The sequence below is a fragment of the Saccopteryx bilineata genome, chromosome 1 (genome assembly GCF_036850765.1).
Source record: "Saccopteryx bilineata isolate mSacBil1 chromosome 1, mSacBil1_pri_phased_curated, whole genome shotgun sequence".
NCBI classification, from domain to species: Eukaryota; Metazoa; Chordata; class Mammalia; order Chiroptera; family Emballonuridae; genus Saccopteryx; species Saccopteryx bilineata.
In genome coordinates this window covers 131,045,822-131,064,711 of record NC_089490.1, presented here as the reverse complement: position 1 = coordinate 131,064,711, position 18,890 = coordinate 131,045,822, and the positions used below count along the sequence as shown (strand labels likewise).

Sequence of the window (18,890 nt, the reverse complement as noted above, 5' to 3'; positions counted from 1 at the left end):
TCCTCCTACCCAGGCCCCCTGCGTCTTAGAGGAGCCTTTTTCTCTGCAGGATATGGTCCTACATGAATGGAGAGAAGCCCTGAGTGGTCTCAGTTGCCCTGCACCCACCTCCCTGTGCTGCCAGCTTCTCCCTCCTCCTGGGCAGCCTGCACTCTGACAGGCTCTGTGCCGGAGACTCCTGAGGAGCTCAGCCTTGATGACACCTGTGCTCAGACTTGTCCTCACAATCTACAGAGGCTTCCGGTGTTTCTAGGCAATCTGGTGGGAGGCAAACTTGTATTCATGTTGTGACTGTATGTTGGGGTTACCCTTCAGCCAAAGACATAATAACAACAGAAAACACAGCAGGCATTTCTGGAGTCAAACCAGCAAGACCCACGGTGGGCCACCCAATGGAGTGTCAGGATGTGGCCGTGCTCTGAAGGGGTCACCCGAGGGCCGTGTGTGTTGAAATCACCTGGGGAGCTTGTAGCAGTCATGCTTCTGGGCCCCAGCTCGACTTAGGAATCAGAATCTCTCAGGAGGAGCCTCAAGCTCCCTGTGGTGTTCCGAGGTATACTCGGAGCTAAGCGCCTCCTGCATCGGGGAGCGGCAGGCCAACATTCGGTGCTGTTCCTAACATTCTGCATGAGTTCTCAGAAACCCCCGGAAGCTGCAAGCCTGGGCCTCCCACACTGGTGTCAGGGTACTCACCCTGCAGTCCCCTCGCACACAGAGGCTGAAGGCATCCTTGTAGGAGCAGCGTGTCCCGTCATGCACCATGCGCTTCATGGACACCACCTCCCCGGTCTCCTTGGACTTGCAGTAGAGGTGGCATCTCTCCTTGGCTGGAAGGGAAGAAGTGGGTGTTGGGGAGAAATGCAGGTTGCTTTGCTCACCTTCCTTCCTTCCTCCACTCAAGAGAATTTCCTACAAGGGTCTTCTTAGGATTTGCCACCCCTACCAATGCACCTGCCCTGGGGCAGGAGAAGAAATGGAGCCAGGAGACTGCAACCACATCTGTTCTCTGTCTTGGGGCCTTTGACCCTGGATGCTGGACTTAGGAAGAGCTTCCCCAGTAGAGCCAGGCTGGTGTTGGAGCAGAGCAGGTATCAGACCCCCACGGGGCTGACACCCAGGGAAAGGCGACTGGCTATCTGCCAGCTCTCCCCTAAAGACCCTCTCAGTCACCCTTCTCTGAAACCTCAAATAAAGCTAGATGCCCCCGATTCAGTCTTGGGTCCTGACATCATCTCTTCTCAGAGGTCACTAAAACACAAGGTCATTATTTAAGGGCTACCTACTCTGCCCACAAGACTGCAGCCTGCCTCCAAGGGGGTACTGTAGGTGCTGGAACCCCTCCCTGCTGAGTGTTCCACTGGGGGAACACACACAGGGTGATGGAGACAGCAGGCCCACGCTGCAGCCTGGGAGGAACAAGAACTGTGCCCCTCCCATCATGAGAGAGGGGCACCCAAATTGAAGACAGACACTATCATGCCTGAAACTACCAGACTCCTCAGTTTCTGGGTGCCTTTTTAACACGTAAAGTAGGTCAAATTATGTTTTCTGATGCTGGAAACCAGGTCCTGACTGAAGGACAGGAAAGCTAGAGCTAGCCTGGTTCCTTGGCAGTCCATTCAGCTCCGTCCCCACCACCATCCCCCAATGGGCTTCATAGCACAACTCCAGCCCGTCCACCGGGTGGAGGCAGCAGAGCCTGGCACTCGCTGAGTCTCCCGGCCCTCGTTGAGTCTCCTGACCCTCTCTCCTGCATCCTCTGGGACTGCAGTCCTGCCTTGAGCCCCAGCCTCAGCCCGCAGTGGCCCTGGCAGCCACCAGGGTGCGCTCTGCTGCAGCTTCGTGCCTGGCAGCTGAGCTCAGGCAGCTCAGCAGGACATAAAGCGCAGAGCCCCACTGCCTCACCTCGCCCTGTCCTGAGCCTTGCCCTGCCCGCCTCACCATCCCGGTGCTCGTGGGGCAGCCAGTGGTGCTGGGCATCCCCATGCTCAAAGTACAGGTCCCACTGTCGGCACTGCTCCTCACGGAAGTCGGCCAGGGAGTCAGGGCAGTCTTGGGCGTTGCAGAGCTGGAAATCGTAGGCAAGGCCTGAGCAGGTGCGGCCCCCGTTGGCTGGGCTGGAGGAGAAAGGAGAGCACTTGCGGCTTGGTGCCACCAGGATGTCAGCACGCAGGGTGCTGCTTGTGGGATTTGGGGGGATCGCTGAGTCTCAGGTGTCAGGCAGCTCTGCTGACTGAGGGGACCCAGCCCTGTCCTGTCCTGGCCACAGGACCAGAGTAGTCCCTTAGCTCTCCAGGCCCCAGAGCATCAAATATAGACAGTTGGAAATCCTCCTTCAGGGCCCCGTGGTGTCTCCCTGGCATCGGAGTCTGGGTCTGTGCCTGACACAGGGTGAGAACTCAAAGAGAAGTTCCGAAAGAGCAGAGTTCTGCAGCACGGGTTCTTCCCAAGTGTGGGGTGCACAGTGGATACTCCGCCCCCCTTCTTCAACATTGGAGGATTGAGGCACTGTTTCTGTAATTCCCTCACTTCATGCAGAACAGTCCACAAAACACTAGCCCCCCAGAAACGGCCTGGCTGTGGGCCAGCAGGTGTACCTGCTAGGTGGGGGATGGGATGCGGCGGGCCAGCACCTGGGGGAGCTGAGGACCATTGTGTTGCGATCTGCCAGGTGTGGCAAAGCCAAACAACACCTGATGTCCCACCTGAGGAGTGAGCTGGTCATGCTCTGCATACAACAGGAAGTGGTAATGGCTGTGCAGCTCAGGAGAGCAGACAAGAGAGGAGCTGCCTCTAGGAGGCCCTCACATGTGTCCTCTGGTGCTGTGTTCTCCAGAGAGTCCATAGGAATGATGGTCAGGGACATTTGTGGAAGAAGAACCAAGAAGCCTCAGTGTATGATGGGAGACTGAAAGAAAGGACAACTCTGAGATTGACACCAGGGTTGTCGATGGGACCCTAGACCAATGACAATGCCAACAAGGGTGTCACCAGGGAAGGGGGACAGCTCTGGGTGCAGGGGTGAGGAGCCCAGGGCAGTGGTGCAATCCTGGGGGCAGCAGGAAGGGCCTGCTGTGGCTGGACCCGCTGGCCAGCAGGGGGCATACTGATTGGAACTGAAATCCATGCTAACTCCAAAACATAGTGAGGTGGAGAATTTGGGTTGGGGGAAAGCAAGTGAAGAGCTGGAGACGTGATTGTTTGCAGTTTTGTGGTCAGAAGACTGTGAGCAGTGATGAACACAGTGGGAGCTCAGTCCTGCAAGCAATGTCCTGCTAGGATCTGTGTGGGATTCTTCACGCTTATGCCAGCGTCACTGGAAGAATTGTAGACTTAGCACAGGGAGTAACAACTAAAATGGACAGCATGAGGTCCAGCAGCTATCACCTGGACAACGAATAAAAGGGATGGCTTGTGGGGTCACCTGTGTTGCTGACAAAGGCTTTGCGGAGCCCGTGACCTCAGAAATGCTCTGTGCAGCTGTGTGTGTATCCCACGAATATAGGGCAGGGAATGCTGGCACCGGTGGGGCTGGGCTAGCTCCAGGACTGATGGCTTTCATCAACAGATGGGGTCAGTAGTAACATCTCTGCTTCCATTGTTGCTGCCTCTGTCCCCTGCTGCCACTGAGGAGGCTAGGCAAGCCAGAGGGGTAAAATCCTGAGAGTGTGCAGGTGAGGAGCAACAGGGCATGCGCCTCTTCTCCACTCGGAGCCTACATGAGCTCCCCCAGAGCCAGGCTAGGGGTGCATCCACAGGAGCCCTAGAGCCCAGCATCAGGCAGGAGAAGTCAGGGTCTGGATGCCAGCAGAGGGTGGGAGGTCAGGACCTGCTCTCCTGACTGCATTCTGGACCTGAGTTACCCCATCAGCATGTGAAAGGGCAGCTGAGACTAATCACATCTGTTGAATGCTTGCTGCACACCTGGCAAATGTCACAGGGTGAGAATCCCACAGTCCTTGCCTAGTACCCTGTGGCCTCTGTGGTTCTAACTTTCTGTCTGATCAATCTCATCCTGAGGCAAGCAGCCCAGAGGTGCTTGAGGGGAGTTAGGGAGCAGGACACTTTGAGCCCCCTTCCTGTCTCTGCTCCTGGCCTAGACAGCAGCCTGAAGCCTCAGGCAAGAGGCAGGTGGAAGTGAGAGAGGAGGGCTCCAGCAGGAGCTGCGGTGGCTATCCGCAGGCGCAGGTGACCGCGAAGTGTGGGCCCTTCCATGGCTGGAGTGGTAGACACCAGTTCCTTCTTGGCCAATGTGGACCTGCCCCCTCTCCCCGGAGTGGTTACTGCTGAGCCCCTCTGGCTCCCTTCCGGGCCTGGCTAGAGGCCATGCAGCATCCGGCTGAGCAGAGCAGGGAAACTGCCGCAAGGGCAGAGCCCAGCCAGTCTGTTGGGTGTCTGGGACCCACGGGGCTGAAATGTTAGGATCACAGACTGCTCTAAGAACATGTGAGGGTAAACACCTGCTCCTCCAGGAAAATGCATAGGCACTGAGTCCTGCACCATTTCTGGTGAGACCACAGCAGGGCCTGAAGAAGGGTGAGGAGCCCGAGACTGAGAGTTAGGGTTTAGAGCCCCACCCCAAATATCTAGGGGTCCAGGCGGGTGGAGGAGGTGAGTGAGGACGGCTGGAGGGGCGGCCTGAGTTGCTCACCGGCCTGTATGTGGGCCTGGTACTGCTAGGTACCCAAGTTAGAAGCTAGAAACTTGTTTTCTTTATGTGAAATACCAGATTTTTTAACATTTTTATTTTATTTTTTATTTTTTTGTATTTTTCCGAAGTTGGAAACGGGGAAGCAGTCAGACAGACTCCCGCGTGTGCCCGACCGGGATCCACTCGGCATGCCCACCAGGGGGCGGTGCTCTGCCCATCTGGGGCATTGCTCTGTTGCAACCAGAGCCATTCTAGTGCCTGAGGCAGAGGCCAAGGAGCCATCCTCAGCGCCCAGGCCAACCCTGCTCCAATGGAGCCTTGGCTGTGGGAGGGGAAGAGAGAGACAGAGAGGAAGGAGAGGGGGAGGGGTGGAGAAGCAGATGGGTGCTTCTCCTGTGTGCCCTGGCCGGGAATCGAACCCGGGACTCCTGCATGCCAGGCTGACGCTCTACCACTGAGCCAATCGGCCAGGGCCTAGATTTTTAACATTTTTATGCAAAGCAAAATCTTTAAAACTCTGGATAGGTGAAAGAAGGAAAGAAAAGAAAGAAAGAAAGAAAGAGAGAGAGAGAGAGAGAGAGAAAGAAAGAAAGAAAGAAAGAAAGAAAGAAAGAAAGAAAGAAAGAAAGAAAGACAAAGACTACATATCTACTGGCAGCCGGGGCTGCTAATGGCAGATGGAAGACCAGTGAGCTGACATCTGTGGGGCACTTCCCTGCACACCAGGCTGTCTTTACATTGCGTACATACACTCACAGTGACTTCATGGGCAGGCTGCCGGAGGCCCAAGAGGCCCAGTGACCTACCCCGAGTCACATGGGCTGCAGCAGTCTTGGGCCCAGGCACTCTGGCTCCACACCTTCCCTCTCCATGGGCACTGACCTGGGGGAGGCGCAGGCTAGGAGTTGAGGCAGGAGAAGTGGCCTGGGTGTGAATAAGGAAATGTCTGTGGGCCAAGGAAGGGGCACAGAACAGAAAGACATTTATAAGGTGTGTGTGTGGGGGGGGGGGGGAATGAGAGGGATGGGGAGGGGCTAGAGAGAACAGCACAATAGGCCTCATGCCTGGGAAACGGGGTAGAGGGGGGAGCAGGTTGCAAATGGGAGTCCTATGGGCATGAGGCAGCCTCTCCAGGCTGCCTCTCCCCTGGGCAGCTGGGTTAAGGCAGCATGTTGCTGACCCTGCCCCTTGCCTCCCTGCATTCCTAGTCTCTGTTCTACCTTCTGCTCTTGATGCCCTTGACCAAGAAGGGCAGAGTAAGCCAGTGTCTAGAGGAGGGTGCAGGCCCCGCAGGGCGTGGCCCCAGGCCGGCCAGTTAAGGGGTCAGGTTTCCAGGTCTTCAGCAGGTTGTGTGACCTGAGCCATGAGCCTTTCCTCCTTGAGTCTCAGATTCCTCCCAGGTGAGGTGAGGCGTGAACAGGGCTGCTGGCCCTCACACCCTCTCCAGACTGACATGCAGCCACTGGGGCCTTGCAGGGTAGGGAGGGGCTTCAGGGGTTGCAGCTGCCACTCAGGAGGGCTGGAAAACATCAGGCTGACTTACTGCGGGTTGTCACACTGGCGGGTCCTGAACTTAACACCAGTGCCACAGGTACGTGAGCAGGAGCCAAACGGACTCCAGGCGCCCCAGTTCCCGTCCCGCTTGAGGATGTCGGGTGTCAGCCAGATGCAGTGTCCTTTAAAGCAGTGCTGAAAGACAGAGGTCATTCCCTTGACCCATGCCCCTTGCCCTCCCTTCAACCTGCAAAGCCCATGAGGCCCACCTGGCCCTGGAGACACAGAGAGAGGTGGGCTTACTCTCTCCTAGACACTCCAAGCCCTTTGGGAGGCCTAGTGAGGCGCTGGCCCACCACTCCCCACACCCCTGCCCTGGCCTCCCACTCCCCTCAATGCCATGTCCAGCATACTCTGCCCAGCTGGCTGCCCCACGCCATGTCTGCAAGGTGAAGCCAGTAGCATGCCCACCAAGGGCACACTCCAAAAAATACAAGCAGTTCATCAAGCCAGGGGTCCTAGAGACATATAACATCTGCTTGTTTAAGTACAAAAAAAAAATTTAAAGAAAATATAGAATTCTATTTCCATACATCAGGTGGTATGCTGACTCACAGATATAGTGAGAACACTGGCAAGCATGGAACATGACTCCACAACTTGAATCTGATCACACTTCCTCCCATGGGGAGAAAGCTTACTCAATTTAGGGGCCTATTTAAAGAAGAAGATTGCAAAATTATAAATACCAAATCAGGTATAAAGTGATATATTGAATTAGAATAGGAAAATATATCACACACCAAACATTTAGAAACTGACCCATACCACAAACAACCAAAAACTGAGAAGAATGATTATTTTCAAATTAATTGACTAACACAAGTTTTCCTACAATTCTGACTGCATACTCTTCCATTCGCTCTTCATGTGACAATAACTTTGTAGTACTGTTGTCCATGGGGAGATTCGAAAGATAGCTCAGTCATTTCCTCAGCAAACTTTTTCTATGAGGGCCACAGAGTAACTACTTCTGACTTGGCAAGCTATATGATCTGTTGCTGCTACTCAGCTCTGCTGTTGGAAATGGGAGCACAGCCACTTGGGAGGACCCTCTGTGCTTGGCCTGACCCTGCCTCCGGAGCATATGAACACAGGCTGCGTGGCCACAGGGCCTGCCGGTTGGAGAGCAGGTCTGAGCCGGGGCTCCAGCACTCTGGACAGAGCAGACTGAAGCCGCCACAGGAAGCACCTTGTTCGGTTAGTCCTTCCCTCTTTCCCACCATTCCCCAGCCTCTTGGGGAGCCACTGTGCTAACCAGGTCTTTTACTTTCTGGATTCAGACACTGTGACATCTGGGGCCTTGTTGACTCTGCGGGGACTGGCCCTCCCAGGGCTAGCCAATTCTTGGAGATAAACTCACCTGACAGCATACCTTTCATACACAAACCACCTCATCCAGAGCCTCCATTTCAACCACCTCCTTCATAGGCTCTCACACTCTGGGCCCCCTGCCCTTATCATGCAGAGACAAGCGGCAGAGGACTGGGCGCCCCTATGCCCCAGTGCCCACTGAAATTATCCACTCTACATAATCCTAGTCCGCACAGCCAGCCTCGGCTTCCACTGTTTCTTCCTGTGGAAACCACAGCTCCCCCATCCTTCTGACCCGCCCTGCTGCTTTCTGGTATGCTCTCCCCCCCACTGTTGTATGGTAGAGGGTGAGGGTGGGACCCTCCTTTTGAGATTTGGGAGGAACAAACTCCCTTTTCAATGGCAATCGTCTCCTGATGGCTTTACGCTACCTGATGTTTTCCATGAACACGCTGGTTTCCAACACCACACTCCTCTCGTCAGCAGGCTCCCGCTCAGCATGGACTCACCCCAACATCCTGCTTTGCCTGGAGTGCTGCCCCCACTGCTCTCCTCTCTCCAGCCTCAGCTGGGGTCACTGGACAGGAGCCTTACTGAGCTCCCGGAGAGGCCACTCCCCATCCACGTCCTCACCACCACTTTACCGCTCCCTCTTCATGATGATGGCCGACTCCCACAGGTGGAGCAGGCTAACACATGGTGTGAGTGAGGGAATGAACGGACAAAGGATGGATGCAGATGGACCTCAGGGACGTGCAGCTTCCTCAGCCTAATCCTCAGTCCACTGCCTGCTTCTTTGTTCAAGGGCAACATGTTCCTCTCTCCCTTCTTATCCACATCTGCCCACCCCCGACTCCATTCCATGAGAAAGCTGCACACCGACTGGCCCTGGTGCCTGAACACCTGACTCTCCTGGCCTCATCTCGCCCCAGTACATGGTTCTGAGCCCCTGGCATGCAACTGCTCCGGCAGACAGTGAGTGAGCTCTGACACTAAAGTCTCATCCTTCTCTGTTGCTTCTCTCTGGACCATCTCTGCAGAGAGAGCAGGCACAGTGTCTGTTTTGGAAACGGTGCACACACAGAACTGTGTGAGAGAGGCGCAGCGTGCCGGGGAGGCTGAGGAGGCAGAACGTGCTGTGGATGGCCCACTGTGGGTGTGGGCAGTGAAGAACCCAGGCTGCCACCAGAGCCTGAGTACTGGGCAACCCCTGCTGAGGGTCTGAGGGAAAGGGGGGGTCAAAGAGGGACAGAGAGGAACAGCTGAGCTCAACACACCTAAGGTGATCTGTTATTTCTCTAACCTGGCAAGACTTCACCCCCTGCTCCCTCCCCACTCCCCTCTCTCCTTGACCTTGGGCTTTTCTTGCATGAAAGAGGAGGCAAGAGATGACTAACTTACAAATATAAAATTATACTGCAATAATAAATACCTTTATTAAATATAATAATACCTTTATTAAAACTTACAAATGCACCCAGGTGGAGGATTCTGATTGGCCCTCTCTCCCTCTGCACCCTGACCCCGACTCTACCCCAACAGTCCCTGGTTTAGGTCAGTCTTCAACCTGTGCTCTTGTGAACTGTGGCAGGTTGAGCTCAGCTCCAGCTCTGCTCCCTCAACCAGCACAGCTCTGCTTTTGTAAAATAAAAAATGGTAATTTCGTTCATTGGGCTAAATTACCAAAGGGTCCTACCACCGAAAGCAGTGAAGGACCATGGCTGGGCCAGTGGTTTCTGTGTGGGGGCTTTTTGCCCTACCGCCGCCCATTTTCCTCACCAGACCAACCCCCACATGAGGAGGGGGCCAGCCAGCTGGCATTGCAGGCATTCTCTGACCCACATTCCCCCAGAGCCAGGTGCCTGTCGGTGAAGGCCAGCCCCCCAGGCAAGCACTCCTGTGCAGGCCCTGCCTCCGGCTCTGTGCACCTGTCTGCCCAGTGTGGACTGGGAAGGTGGCCTGGGGTGGGAAGCCATGCTGAACCAGTGTCATCCTCCAGCTCAGAGTGTGCTGAGCCCCCCGTGGAAGTTACGGCAAATTCTTGAGGGCCCTGTTCCCTTTGTTGAGCTCCTGTGGGGAAGAGGGCTATGTGGTTAGTACTGGTATTACTAGGTCCTTGGTGTGTCACTAACAATGTCCCACCTCCAGCTTCTAACAGTTCATTAAGTCTGGGGCACGGCCAAATCACCTGGGCACGTCTCAGATGTACCAGTGCCCAGGTCTTCAAACGAAACATGCTCGTGAGTATTCACAGCAGCACACTCACAAATACCAAAAGGTGGAGGCAACCCAAATGCCCATGGATGGACAAACAGACCAACACGACGTGGTCCATCCAGACAGTGAGATAGCAGTCATCCCAAAGGAAGCCAGATACAGAAGGCCACATATGACATGGTTCCAGTTATATGAAAGTCCAGAATAGGCAGATCCACAGAGACTGAGAGTGTATTCGCAGTTGCCAGGGGCTGGAGGAGGAAGGGACCAGAGAGCCACTGCTTAATGGGCTCTCCTTCTGGGAGGATGAACAAGCTCTGGAACTAAGCAGGGGTGATGTAACATGACTGAATTGTACAATTTAAAGTGGTTAAAATAGCATATTTTGTTATCTGAATTTCACTATAATTTAAAAAATGACAAAAACAATTACTGACTGTATTGCCAAACTCTGCAGTGGTGGGCACAGGACTCTATAGCTCTAAGAAGCTCCAACGTGGACAAAACAAAATTAAGCAGAATTTAAGATCCACCTGGAGAAACCTCAGGCCCAGATGGGAGCACTTGCCAGGCCTGAGCTGGGGGTCCTGTGAGGGAGTACACGCCCCTTCCCCATGCGCAGGTGCAGGTGCCACGACTTCAGAGGGCTGAGCCCTGGCGGGCTGGAACCCAGGCTCAGGCTCCTCCGCATAAGCCAGCCCCCAGCAAGTGACTGGCTGAGTAGTGGAGGTTTAATAGCCAATGAGAATCAGGTCTGGAGTCAGGAGAGAAAATACTGGGAGGGAGAAGCCCATCTTTCTGCCCATTTGCTGGAGGTGGGAAGTGGACCTGGGAGGATGGCAGGTGATGGTAGGCAACTACCGAATGACCTTGAGGGACAAGTCCTCCTCCTAGGAGGCAGACTGAAAGGTCTCAGAGATGGAGAGGCTAAGCCTGATGCTGGACCTGGGGACCCAGCAGGCACCAGATCCCAATGCCGGACTCAAGGTGAGGTAACCCAGTTTCCCACAGTGTTCAGGGGGTGCTGAAGGCTGTGGGAACCCCAAAACTGCTCCTCAAATAGGATGCTGGGCTGTCTCTGACAAACAACAGTATGTGGAGGCAGGGGGGCAGAAGCTAGGACGTGACTGTGGAGCTGTCAGAAAGGAGGCAGGAGGAGGCCTGCCCCACCACACACGCTGTGAAGAGACTGTCCCCGGAGATCTGAGCGTGGTATGGGGCTTACCCTCCGCCCTGACTCACCTTGCCAGGTGCACACATGGTCCCATCCAGGGGGGGGCCCTTCTTGGTCTTGCAAAAGTAGGGGTTGTCGGGGTGACTGCACCACAGCTGCTTGCAGGGGTCAAAGGTCCGGAACTGGAAGAGAACACCGGACGCTGGTTCAGGGCACTCCCTGCTGCGGGGACCCCATTCCCCAGAGTCCTCCTGGACAACAGTGCAGCCAGGCACGGTGTGGCTGCCTGTGACAGGCCTGTGCAGCCAGCGGGTGCCCTGAGCTCCATGCAAGTCTGAGGCCATGAGAGCCTTGAGTGTACAGCTGCTAATTCAAGTTCTTGTGGGCTACTGGGCCTCCCCAGCCTCCCGCCCTTGTAGGCTACACCCCCATGGAGCCTGGGTAGAACTGGGAGCCAGTGAGCCTGGTGTGAGGGCTGGGTGGGTGTCTCTCTGGCCCAGAAACTGTCACTACAGGGCCCGAAGGACATCCCCCGCTCCCCTACTTCACTTCTGGACTCTCTCCTGAAGCCCTCCTCTCTGCTCCAGCAGGCCCTGCCCTTGCTCCAGCCTTGTCCTCTGTCCGCGGTACCTCACAGTCTCCCCTTTCTGCTTCTTATCCTGATAGCCCTTCCACCAGGACATCCCTGAGCCTTGGCCATGCCACTCGTCTCTTCAAACCTTTCCAGAGCTCCCCATTGCCCACCACATTCTTAAGCCATCATGCAAGAGGTTAAACCGCCTTACCGGTACCCAGCTCCACCACCTGCTCGCTGTCTGGTCTTAGACAGCTTACCTAACCTCTCTGGGTCTCAATTGCCTCTTCTGTAAAATGGGAATACATTGCTTACTTCCTACATGGAGGGGAGATAAGCACTGAGTCAGACACTGATGGGCATTAATGCTCTGGCCTCACACCTGGTGGGCCTTGACCAGCAGGAACACTCAGTTTTGATGGCCAGTGTTGATGCTGACCTGTCCTGGCAGCCAACCTTAGGGAGCAACTGGCCTCTGCATGCTAGGCTGCACACCTTGGGGTCTTTGCACATATGATTCCTGCCTTCTGGAATGCCCTGTCCTCCCACTCGGCCTTTGCACCTCACTCCTCCCTGGGGAAGTCTTCCTGAACTCTGCAGACCACACAGGATTCGCCAGCCCTCACCATCGCTTGCTGACCCCAGGCCACAGCCTTTGTCAGCTGTGTGCTCACTTCCCAGGACCAAGTCTGCATGGATTGCTAGGTACTGGGGGTGACAGATGTGGAGGGAGAGGCGGCCCCAGGCGAGGCTGCGACACTCACCGCGGTGCACATCATGTAGCCCAGGCCGAAGTCGAAGCGGCACTGCTCGTTCATGGAGTAGTGCAGCCCGGGAAGCTGGGGCAGGGCCGGCCAGTCGTGGGCGAAGGGGTCGTCCCGCAGGCAGTCGTAGGAGCTGTGAGGGGACACGTGGGCACTGCAGGCTGCCTTCAGCCGGAATGGCCAGCCAGACTGAGGCAGCTGTGCACCCTCACTTCTGGAGCTGTGGTGGTGGGCCTGTCTGCACACCTCAGCTTAGCTGTGCTGCCTCAGTTTCCCAGCTGCGTCTCTGTTCCTTGGTATAAGCTACCCAGGGCCTGGTTTGCCCAGATCCCAAGTATCCATTAAAGGTGTCCCCAATCGTGGAATTCCCCCACACTGACCTGTATTCTTTTCACTCTCTTCCCTCCCCTGTGCCTCGAACCAGAGGACCCAAGGTCTGGGGGCTTGTGCTGGGCCCGGGCACACTGGACACATACCCTCTCACAGTGGAGCCCAGGGCTTCGGGCGTCCTTGGGGGAAACGGAGTGGTACTCACTGCAGGTAGCGGCTCAGCTCCTGCTGGCTGCAGCGGGACCAGTGGAAGCGGTGGAAGGCGGCCTGCACCAGGGGTGCCATGATGCTGCCCAACCGTACCTCATCGCCACAGCGGTTGCCTTGCCCGTCGTGTTCCATGCCGAGCCTGTTGGGGACACCAAGGCAGCCTCACTAGACCCTTGTTTGGCTGCAACGACCTGTCAGCTCCACCTCAGCCAAATGCTGGCCTTTCATTGTTCCAGTCTGCCTTGAGTCAAGTGATACTGAGCTTCCACAAGCTAGGGTCTTACAGCCAGGGGCAACATGCCCCTCAGTGCACTTGGAGTGAGAATGCAGTGGGGGCAGAGGCTGCATGGCCCAGCTCTCCGGGCGCCCTCTCTCGACACTCCCTGCACAGGCCCAGTGGCCCCGGGAGGCGTCCCATTAGCGTCCACCCAGGCCTGAGATTCAGGTGGTGCCTGGGCATGCACATCCCACTTCTGACTCTCTATTCATTCTGGCTGGGGTCAGCCTCCCGCAGAGCCTCAGTCATTCATCTGTAAAATGGGGTTATCCACGGAAGGCCCCCAGCACCCACCAGCCCTTTCTTTGATGTGTTTCCTCAATAGAAAGTGGACCTTGGGCCTGCCCTGTGCAGCACTGGGTAGACAGGCCATCACATCTTAGTGCTTTTCATATGGAGTGTGTCTCTCTCAGGGCTCAGAGGAGTGGGGCCCCTTAAGTCTCCCCCTTCCACAGACAACAAGGACGGTGAGGCCACTTACACATGGCCAGTCTCGTGGGCCACCACAAATGCCGAGGAGAAGCCGTCCTCATGGTTCAGGGTACAACTGCGGACAGGGTGGCACATCCCGGTGACAGGAGCATAGCCTGGGAGGAGACAAAGGGTGGGTCCAGCTCCCAGTGACCCTGCCCTCCCAAGGATAAATGGCAGAGTCAGCTGTTCCAGGCTGTTCACAGCTCAGAAGACCCCTCCGTGGGCAGCAGACTCAATTCTGCCCGTCCCTCCCCTAAGCCCAGGTCTCACCGGGGAGACTCTGGCACTTTCCCACCTGCCATTCTCTTTCACGCCACCTCCCACCTTCCCACCTGGTTGAGTGACCTGCCAGATCCACTTCCATAGGGCACAAGGGGCTGCAGCAAGGGTGGTGCCACAGCTGATCCAGGGCAGAGCCAGGCAACGAATGCCAACACGCCACATTGCCCTGCCACAGACGACAGGCCCACAGAGCCCTTGCCCAGCTAACCCTGCATTCTGGCTGAGAAGATTGTGAGCCACATTTGTACTGAAGGGCTCCCTTCCTCCAGGGGTCTGAGGGAAGGTGCTCCCAGAGATGGAGGGTGCGGAGTGGGTAGGGGTTGTGACACAGTAGGGCACATCTCCCTGACACAGATGCACAGTGACCCTCCAGCCATCTGTACCCAGTAAGTGGCTTTGAAGGACCCACTCAATTCACAGATAACAGTGAGGAGATGCAGTGCATTTTGCCAGTCCAGTGACACTGTGTGGCCCTGAGAAATGGTAGCCGACAGGAACAAGGGCAAGGCTGAGGAGCTGGGAGGGCGGGAAGGCCTGCAGGGGACTGAGGGGGAAGATTGTGCCCTGCTGGGTTGAACCTGGTCTCTGTGTTTCTTCAGAAATCACAGGAAAGCCTAGCGAACCAATTGCATGCCCACTGACAGAGAGGGGAGGGGTGGGAGGCCAGAGGCTGAGACCTCCACATAAAACAGCAAAACCAGAGAATGGGGCCTGCTTCCAGCCCTGAGCAAGGCAAAGAAGTGCCCACAGAGCTGCCTGTGCCACAGTGGGGCCTCCACTGCTGGCAGGGGCGTGGGTCTGAGGAGCCCGCAGAGCCAGGGCCCCGATCTCAGAACTGTGACCCAGCCTCACACCTCTCAGGCCCCATGGGGAGACCCCAAGGTAGTTTGCTCAAACACAGGGGTTGAGAGGAAGGCAAAAACTGTGCTGGTCTTAGACTCCTCCATATGAGCACTGCCATCCAGCCATGGCCGCCCTCAGAATAAACAGAGAGATCTGTATCCTCCTTAGTTTCTGCTCTGCATTTTGAGATTTTTTTTTTTAAAAAAGTATTTATTTATTTTTATTAAGTGAGAGGCAGGGAGGCAGAGAGACAGACTCTCACATGTGCCACTAATCAGGATCCACCTGGCAAGCCCACTAGGAGGCGATGCTCTGCCCACCTGGGGCATTGCTCTGTTACTCAGCAATCAAACTCTTCTTAGTGCCTGAGGCAGAGGCCACAGAGCTGTCTTTAGTGCCCAGGGCTAACTCGCTGCAATCAAGCCATGGCTGCAGGAGGGGAAGAGAGAGAGCAAGAAAGAGAGAGAGAGAGAAGCGAGAGGAGGAGGGATGGAGAAGCAGATGGGCACTTCTGTGTGTCCTGATCAGGAACTGAACCTGGGACATCCACATACCAGGCCACACTCTAAGACTGACCAACTGGCTAGGGCTGTGACTATGATTTTAGACTTGTTGATTTCTTCCTTTAGATCTGTCAGCTTTACATAGTTTAAATTTTTAAGTAAAATCTCTAAAATTTTAATGGTTGAATTTTATTCTTATTTGTTTTTAAAGAACTGGGGGCAACCAACAGCTCTGAAACTCAACCTCAGACCCTACCTGGTGTGTGGGCTGCCAGCCCCAGATTCTGCCCACCTCACCCCCTCTGCCTTCACTGTGCCCTGAGGGGTTTGGTTTCCCGAGGAGAAGTGGCAGAGGCCCTGGCGGTTTCTGGGAACCAGGGATTACTCACACTGACCCACGCTTCTACTGGCTGAGGCAGCACGGCCTCCCTGCCCTGACATCCTTCCTTGCTCAGCCAAGGCTTCCAGGATCCTCGAAGGGCCAGGAGCTCATGCTCAACCTCCCTCCTGTCTGAACCCTTTTCATCACCAAGGCTCACCTTGCATGCCCGAAGGCCCAAAGTCCTGCCGTGTGAGGAAGATGGCATGATCGTGGTATTCATCGTGGCCTGTGTCTGGCTTCTGCTGGAGGTAGGCCCAGCGGCAGACGTTCTCCAGGCTCTGAGAGGGGTTCCCGATCTCGATAAGGTTAGTGGACTGCAGGGGAGCAGAGACAGAAGGGAGCTGAGTGTCCTGTGAAGTAGATGGGTTTGATCGGGCTGCGGTGTTGACAGGCCTTGTCCATGAAAGGACCTGGTCCTGGTAGTACAGTGGTTCCTGCCCAGTCTTCTCAGCACCTGCTCTCCACTTGGCTCCATTCTTGGCTCCCTGGTGGTTTTCCACGCAGAGTCACTGCACAGTTTCCAGGTGAGATGTGGGAAGCAAAGCTCTGAGGTCAGCAAAGCCCTCAAATAGTCCCTCAGCCCACCCCACTTTCAGCATTCCCAGGACTCCAGCAGCACTGTGGAAGTTCCTGGGAGGAACTGTGCAAGAAGACCCGGACAGGAGGCAAATGCCACGTACACTGCACCCCGCAGAGCTCACAGTGTAGGCAGGGGCCTGGGCAGCGTCCAGGGCAGCGTCCAGGGAGAGGGGAAAGAAGTTCCAGTGTGGTGTGCTAGCCCACGGAAGGGGGAGAACACTATGTTTTCACTGTGTTTGAAGACATCTACAGAAAATGACCCAGTGGAGGGAAGAAACCACAGCAGACACAGCACAGGAGCCCCACGAGGAACAGGCCCGGAGCCACGGAGAAGGGCAGCCCCACACTATTCATGGGGTGACAGAGGCCTGATGGCTAAGGCTGGCCACGCACTGCACCCTGGTGTTGCCCTTCAGGCGTCACAGGCACCCCGAGAGAAGGAACAATGAGGCTGGGCTGGTCCAGCAATATTCCCCGGTCACACAGAGAGAAGGCAGAGCCCTAAACTAGTCTGCATCCGGTCCCCTCCCCAGTGAAGCGCGTGGCACAGCCTCAGGGGGGAGGCTGCTGCAGGTGGCACGCGTGGCTTTCTCAGTCCTCACACCGGGCACTTCTGTCCTGCTTCACCACACACTCTTGTCACTGCAGAGCCCCCCTCCAGGCTAAGAGTCCTGGGCATGCACTTTCCCTCTTTTTTGTTTCCTCTCATTTACTGCAGAGATATGCATTCCCCGTGGACGTGTGCGCAGGCATTCCGCTTCCCTTCTTGCATAAACATGTCCACCCAGCACTGCTTCTCTTCTTGCATAAACATGTCCGCCCAGCAGAGCCAAACCTCTCCACATGCAGATACGGTCTAGGGTATTTTTGGTCAGCCAGAGCATCCCACAGAAGAAAGAACAGCAGTTCAAGGCCAGGGAGGGTCTGGTCATTACCGGGAGTATCTTGTGTTATCCCAGTCAGTGACTTCGAGGATAGTCTCTGACACAGTTCCCAGGTCCCACAAAGAGATGGACAGCTGTGCCTGGGAGGTGAGACTGTTATAAAAAGATATAGTGGGTCCTAACGAAGTAATTCAGACTGGAGTGAGAGAGCTGGTAAACAAGACCTACTGGCCACTGACACAGAGGGGGAGAGGAAGCTGGGGAAGGGGGGACGAGGCACTGGCTGGCCCCCTCCTGACGGAAGGGAGCATGGGACTAGCTCTGACCAGTGAGCTGTGACAAGGGTGATGTGTCTCTTCCAGGTCAGAGCATCCTTGCTCCCATGAAACCTTCCAGAAGTTTCTCCTCTCTGGCATGTGGACCAGCAAGGTTGAGATGGTGGCTGCTCTATCACCTTGGCCCTGAGTGACGAGATGAGTTCTCTGCTAACTCACATGGAACACGCAGTGTGGACAGGACATAAACCTTTGTTGTAAACTGTTGGAAGGTGAATGTTGTCTCTGCTGCACCATCTCACTGGCTCTGGCTCACACAGGGGGCCCAAGAAGGACAGTGGATTTGCAGCATATTCAAGCCAGAGCCCTGCGGTTCAGCCCAAGTCCCTGGCAGGTGGGAGCTGCCCCCAGAAAAACCCGAGAGGTCAGGGATCTGAAGGATGGACCGAATGTGGGTGGACTGAATTTGTTATTAGAGTTCGGGAGTTTTGTAATTGTACTCTGTGAAATGTAAGATTGCCAGCCCAAATCCAGATCAGATCATGTTTGATAAGGACAAGTATCTCAAGGTCTGAGTAGTTCTAAATGTTATTTCTAAATGTCATTCTTGCTAAATGTTAAAATGTAGTACAGTCTTTTTCAGACCAGCTGTAAACAGGATGAATGTGGACAAAATGTAACCAACTGCAAGGAAAAAAATCAACACGTAGTTGACCAAACAGTGTATATAAGCCATGGCTAAGGGGAGACAGAGCTTGGGCTATGAATCTCCTGTCCCTTTTACTTGCTGCAAAGTAAATAAAACTACCTTGAGACAACCAACCATGTCTTCTTCTTTAGTGGAGAACCTTAAGCGGTGAACCCCCTGAGTTTAGTAACAAGAATGAAGGCCAATGCTGAGCACCTCCCCCAAGCTGCCTGCAGAGCCAGAAGAGCCTGCTTCGCCAGGCTTGGCATGCTGCTTAGCAGCGTTGCTAGATCCCTCCCAGAGGAAAAAGGGGTTTTTGTCGCCTCCAGGGCTATGTCTCCAGCCTAAATGTCAGTTTATTCTCCATGGTGGCCTCTCCTGCCCTCAGGGTTCTAAGTTCCATGTGTTGGAACTATTTTAGTCTGGTCCCCACCAATGCTGGAGGATGCAGTAACCTCAGCCTTTGCTCTGATAGCCGCAGACCAGCCCTCTGCTAATCTGGGTCTGATCATAGGCTGAGGGTGGGGCTCAGGCCTTGGCTAGCCTCGGCTCGGCATCTTCCTGGCACCCTATGGTTCAGGTAACACCAACCAGAGTGTGCCATGGAGCTGGAAAGGTGTGAGACTGTGAGCATGGAGTGGCTGGTCCCCTCCCACCATGGGAGGAGACCCCACCAGAGGAAGACATCAACACAGAGCCAAGCAGGGCCCTAGGCTGGAGATAGGCTGGTGTGCTCACATGAATGCCTGGCTCACCCAAGTTCATTTGTTATCCATTACTACATAGCAAGTGATGATAAAATGTCTACTCCCCCCACCCCCCAAACATTCATTATTTGTTGTTTCTAAGAGTCAGGCATGAGATAGGTGTTTCTGGCTCGAGATCTGTCATAAGGCTGCAGGACAGCTGAAGACA

The 18,890-nt window shown here is 55.2% G+C and overlaps 1 protein-coding gene across 2 annotated transcripts in view; it reads right to left on the bottom strand.

The window, feature by feature from the left end:
• ADAMTS2 (ADAM metallopeptidase with thrombospondin type 1 motif 2) overlaps positions 1-18,890 on the bottom strand; it is a 225,713-nt gene that overhangs the window by 31,903 nt on the left and 174,920 nt on the right. The window contains exons 6-13 of one of the 2 annotated variants that reach the window (XM_066266495.1): positions 15,707-15,863; positions 13,547-13,652; positions 12,784-12,927; positions 12,249-12,402; positions 10,979-11,092; positions 6,195-6,340; positions 1,942-2,117; positions 694-827 (exon numbers count right to left, since the gene is read on the bottom strand). In XM_066266495.1, coding sequence (XP_066122592.1) covers positions 694-827; positions 1,942-2,117; positions 6,195-6,340; positions 10,979-11,092; positions 12,249-12,402; positions 12,784-12,927; positions 13,547-13,652; positions 15,707-15,863 — 1,131 coding nt within the window. The remainder of the gene's footprint in view (positions 1-693; positions 828-1,941; positions 2,118-6,194; positions 6,341-10,978; positions 11,093-12,248; positions 12,403-12,783; positions 12,928-13,546; positions 13,653-15,706; positions 15,864-18,890) is intronic. The other variant, XM_066266498.1, reaches the window with a different exon arrangement.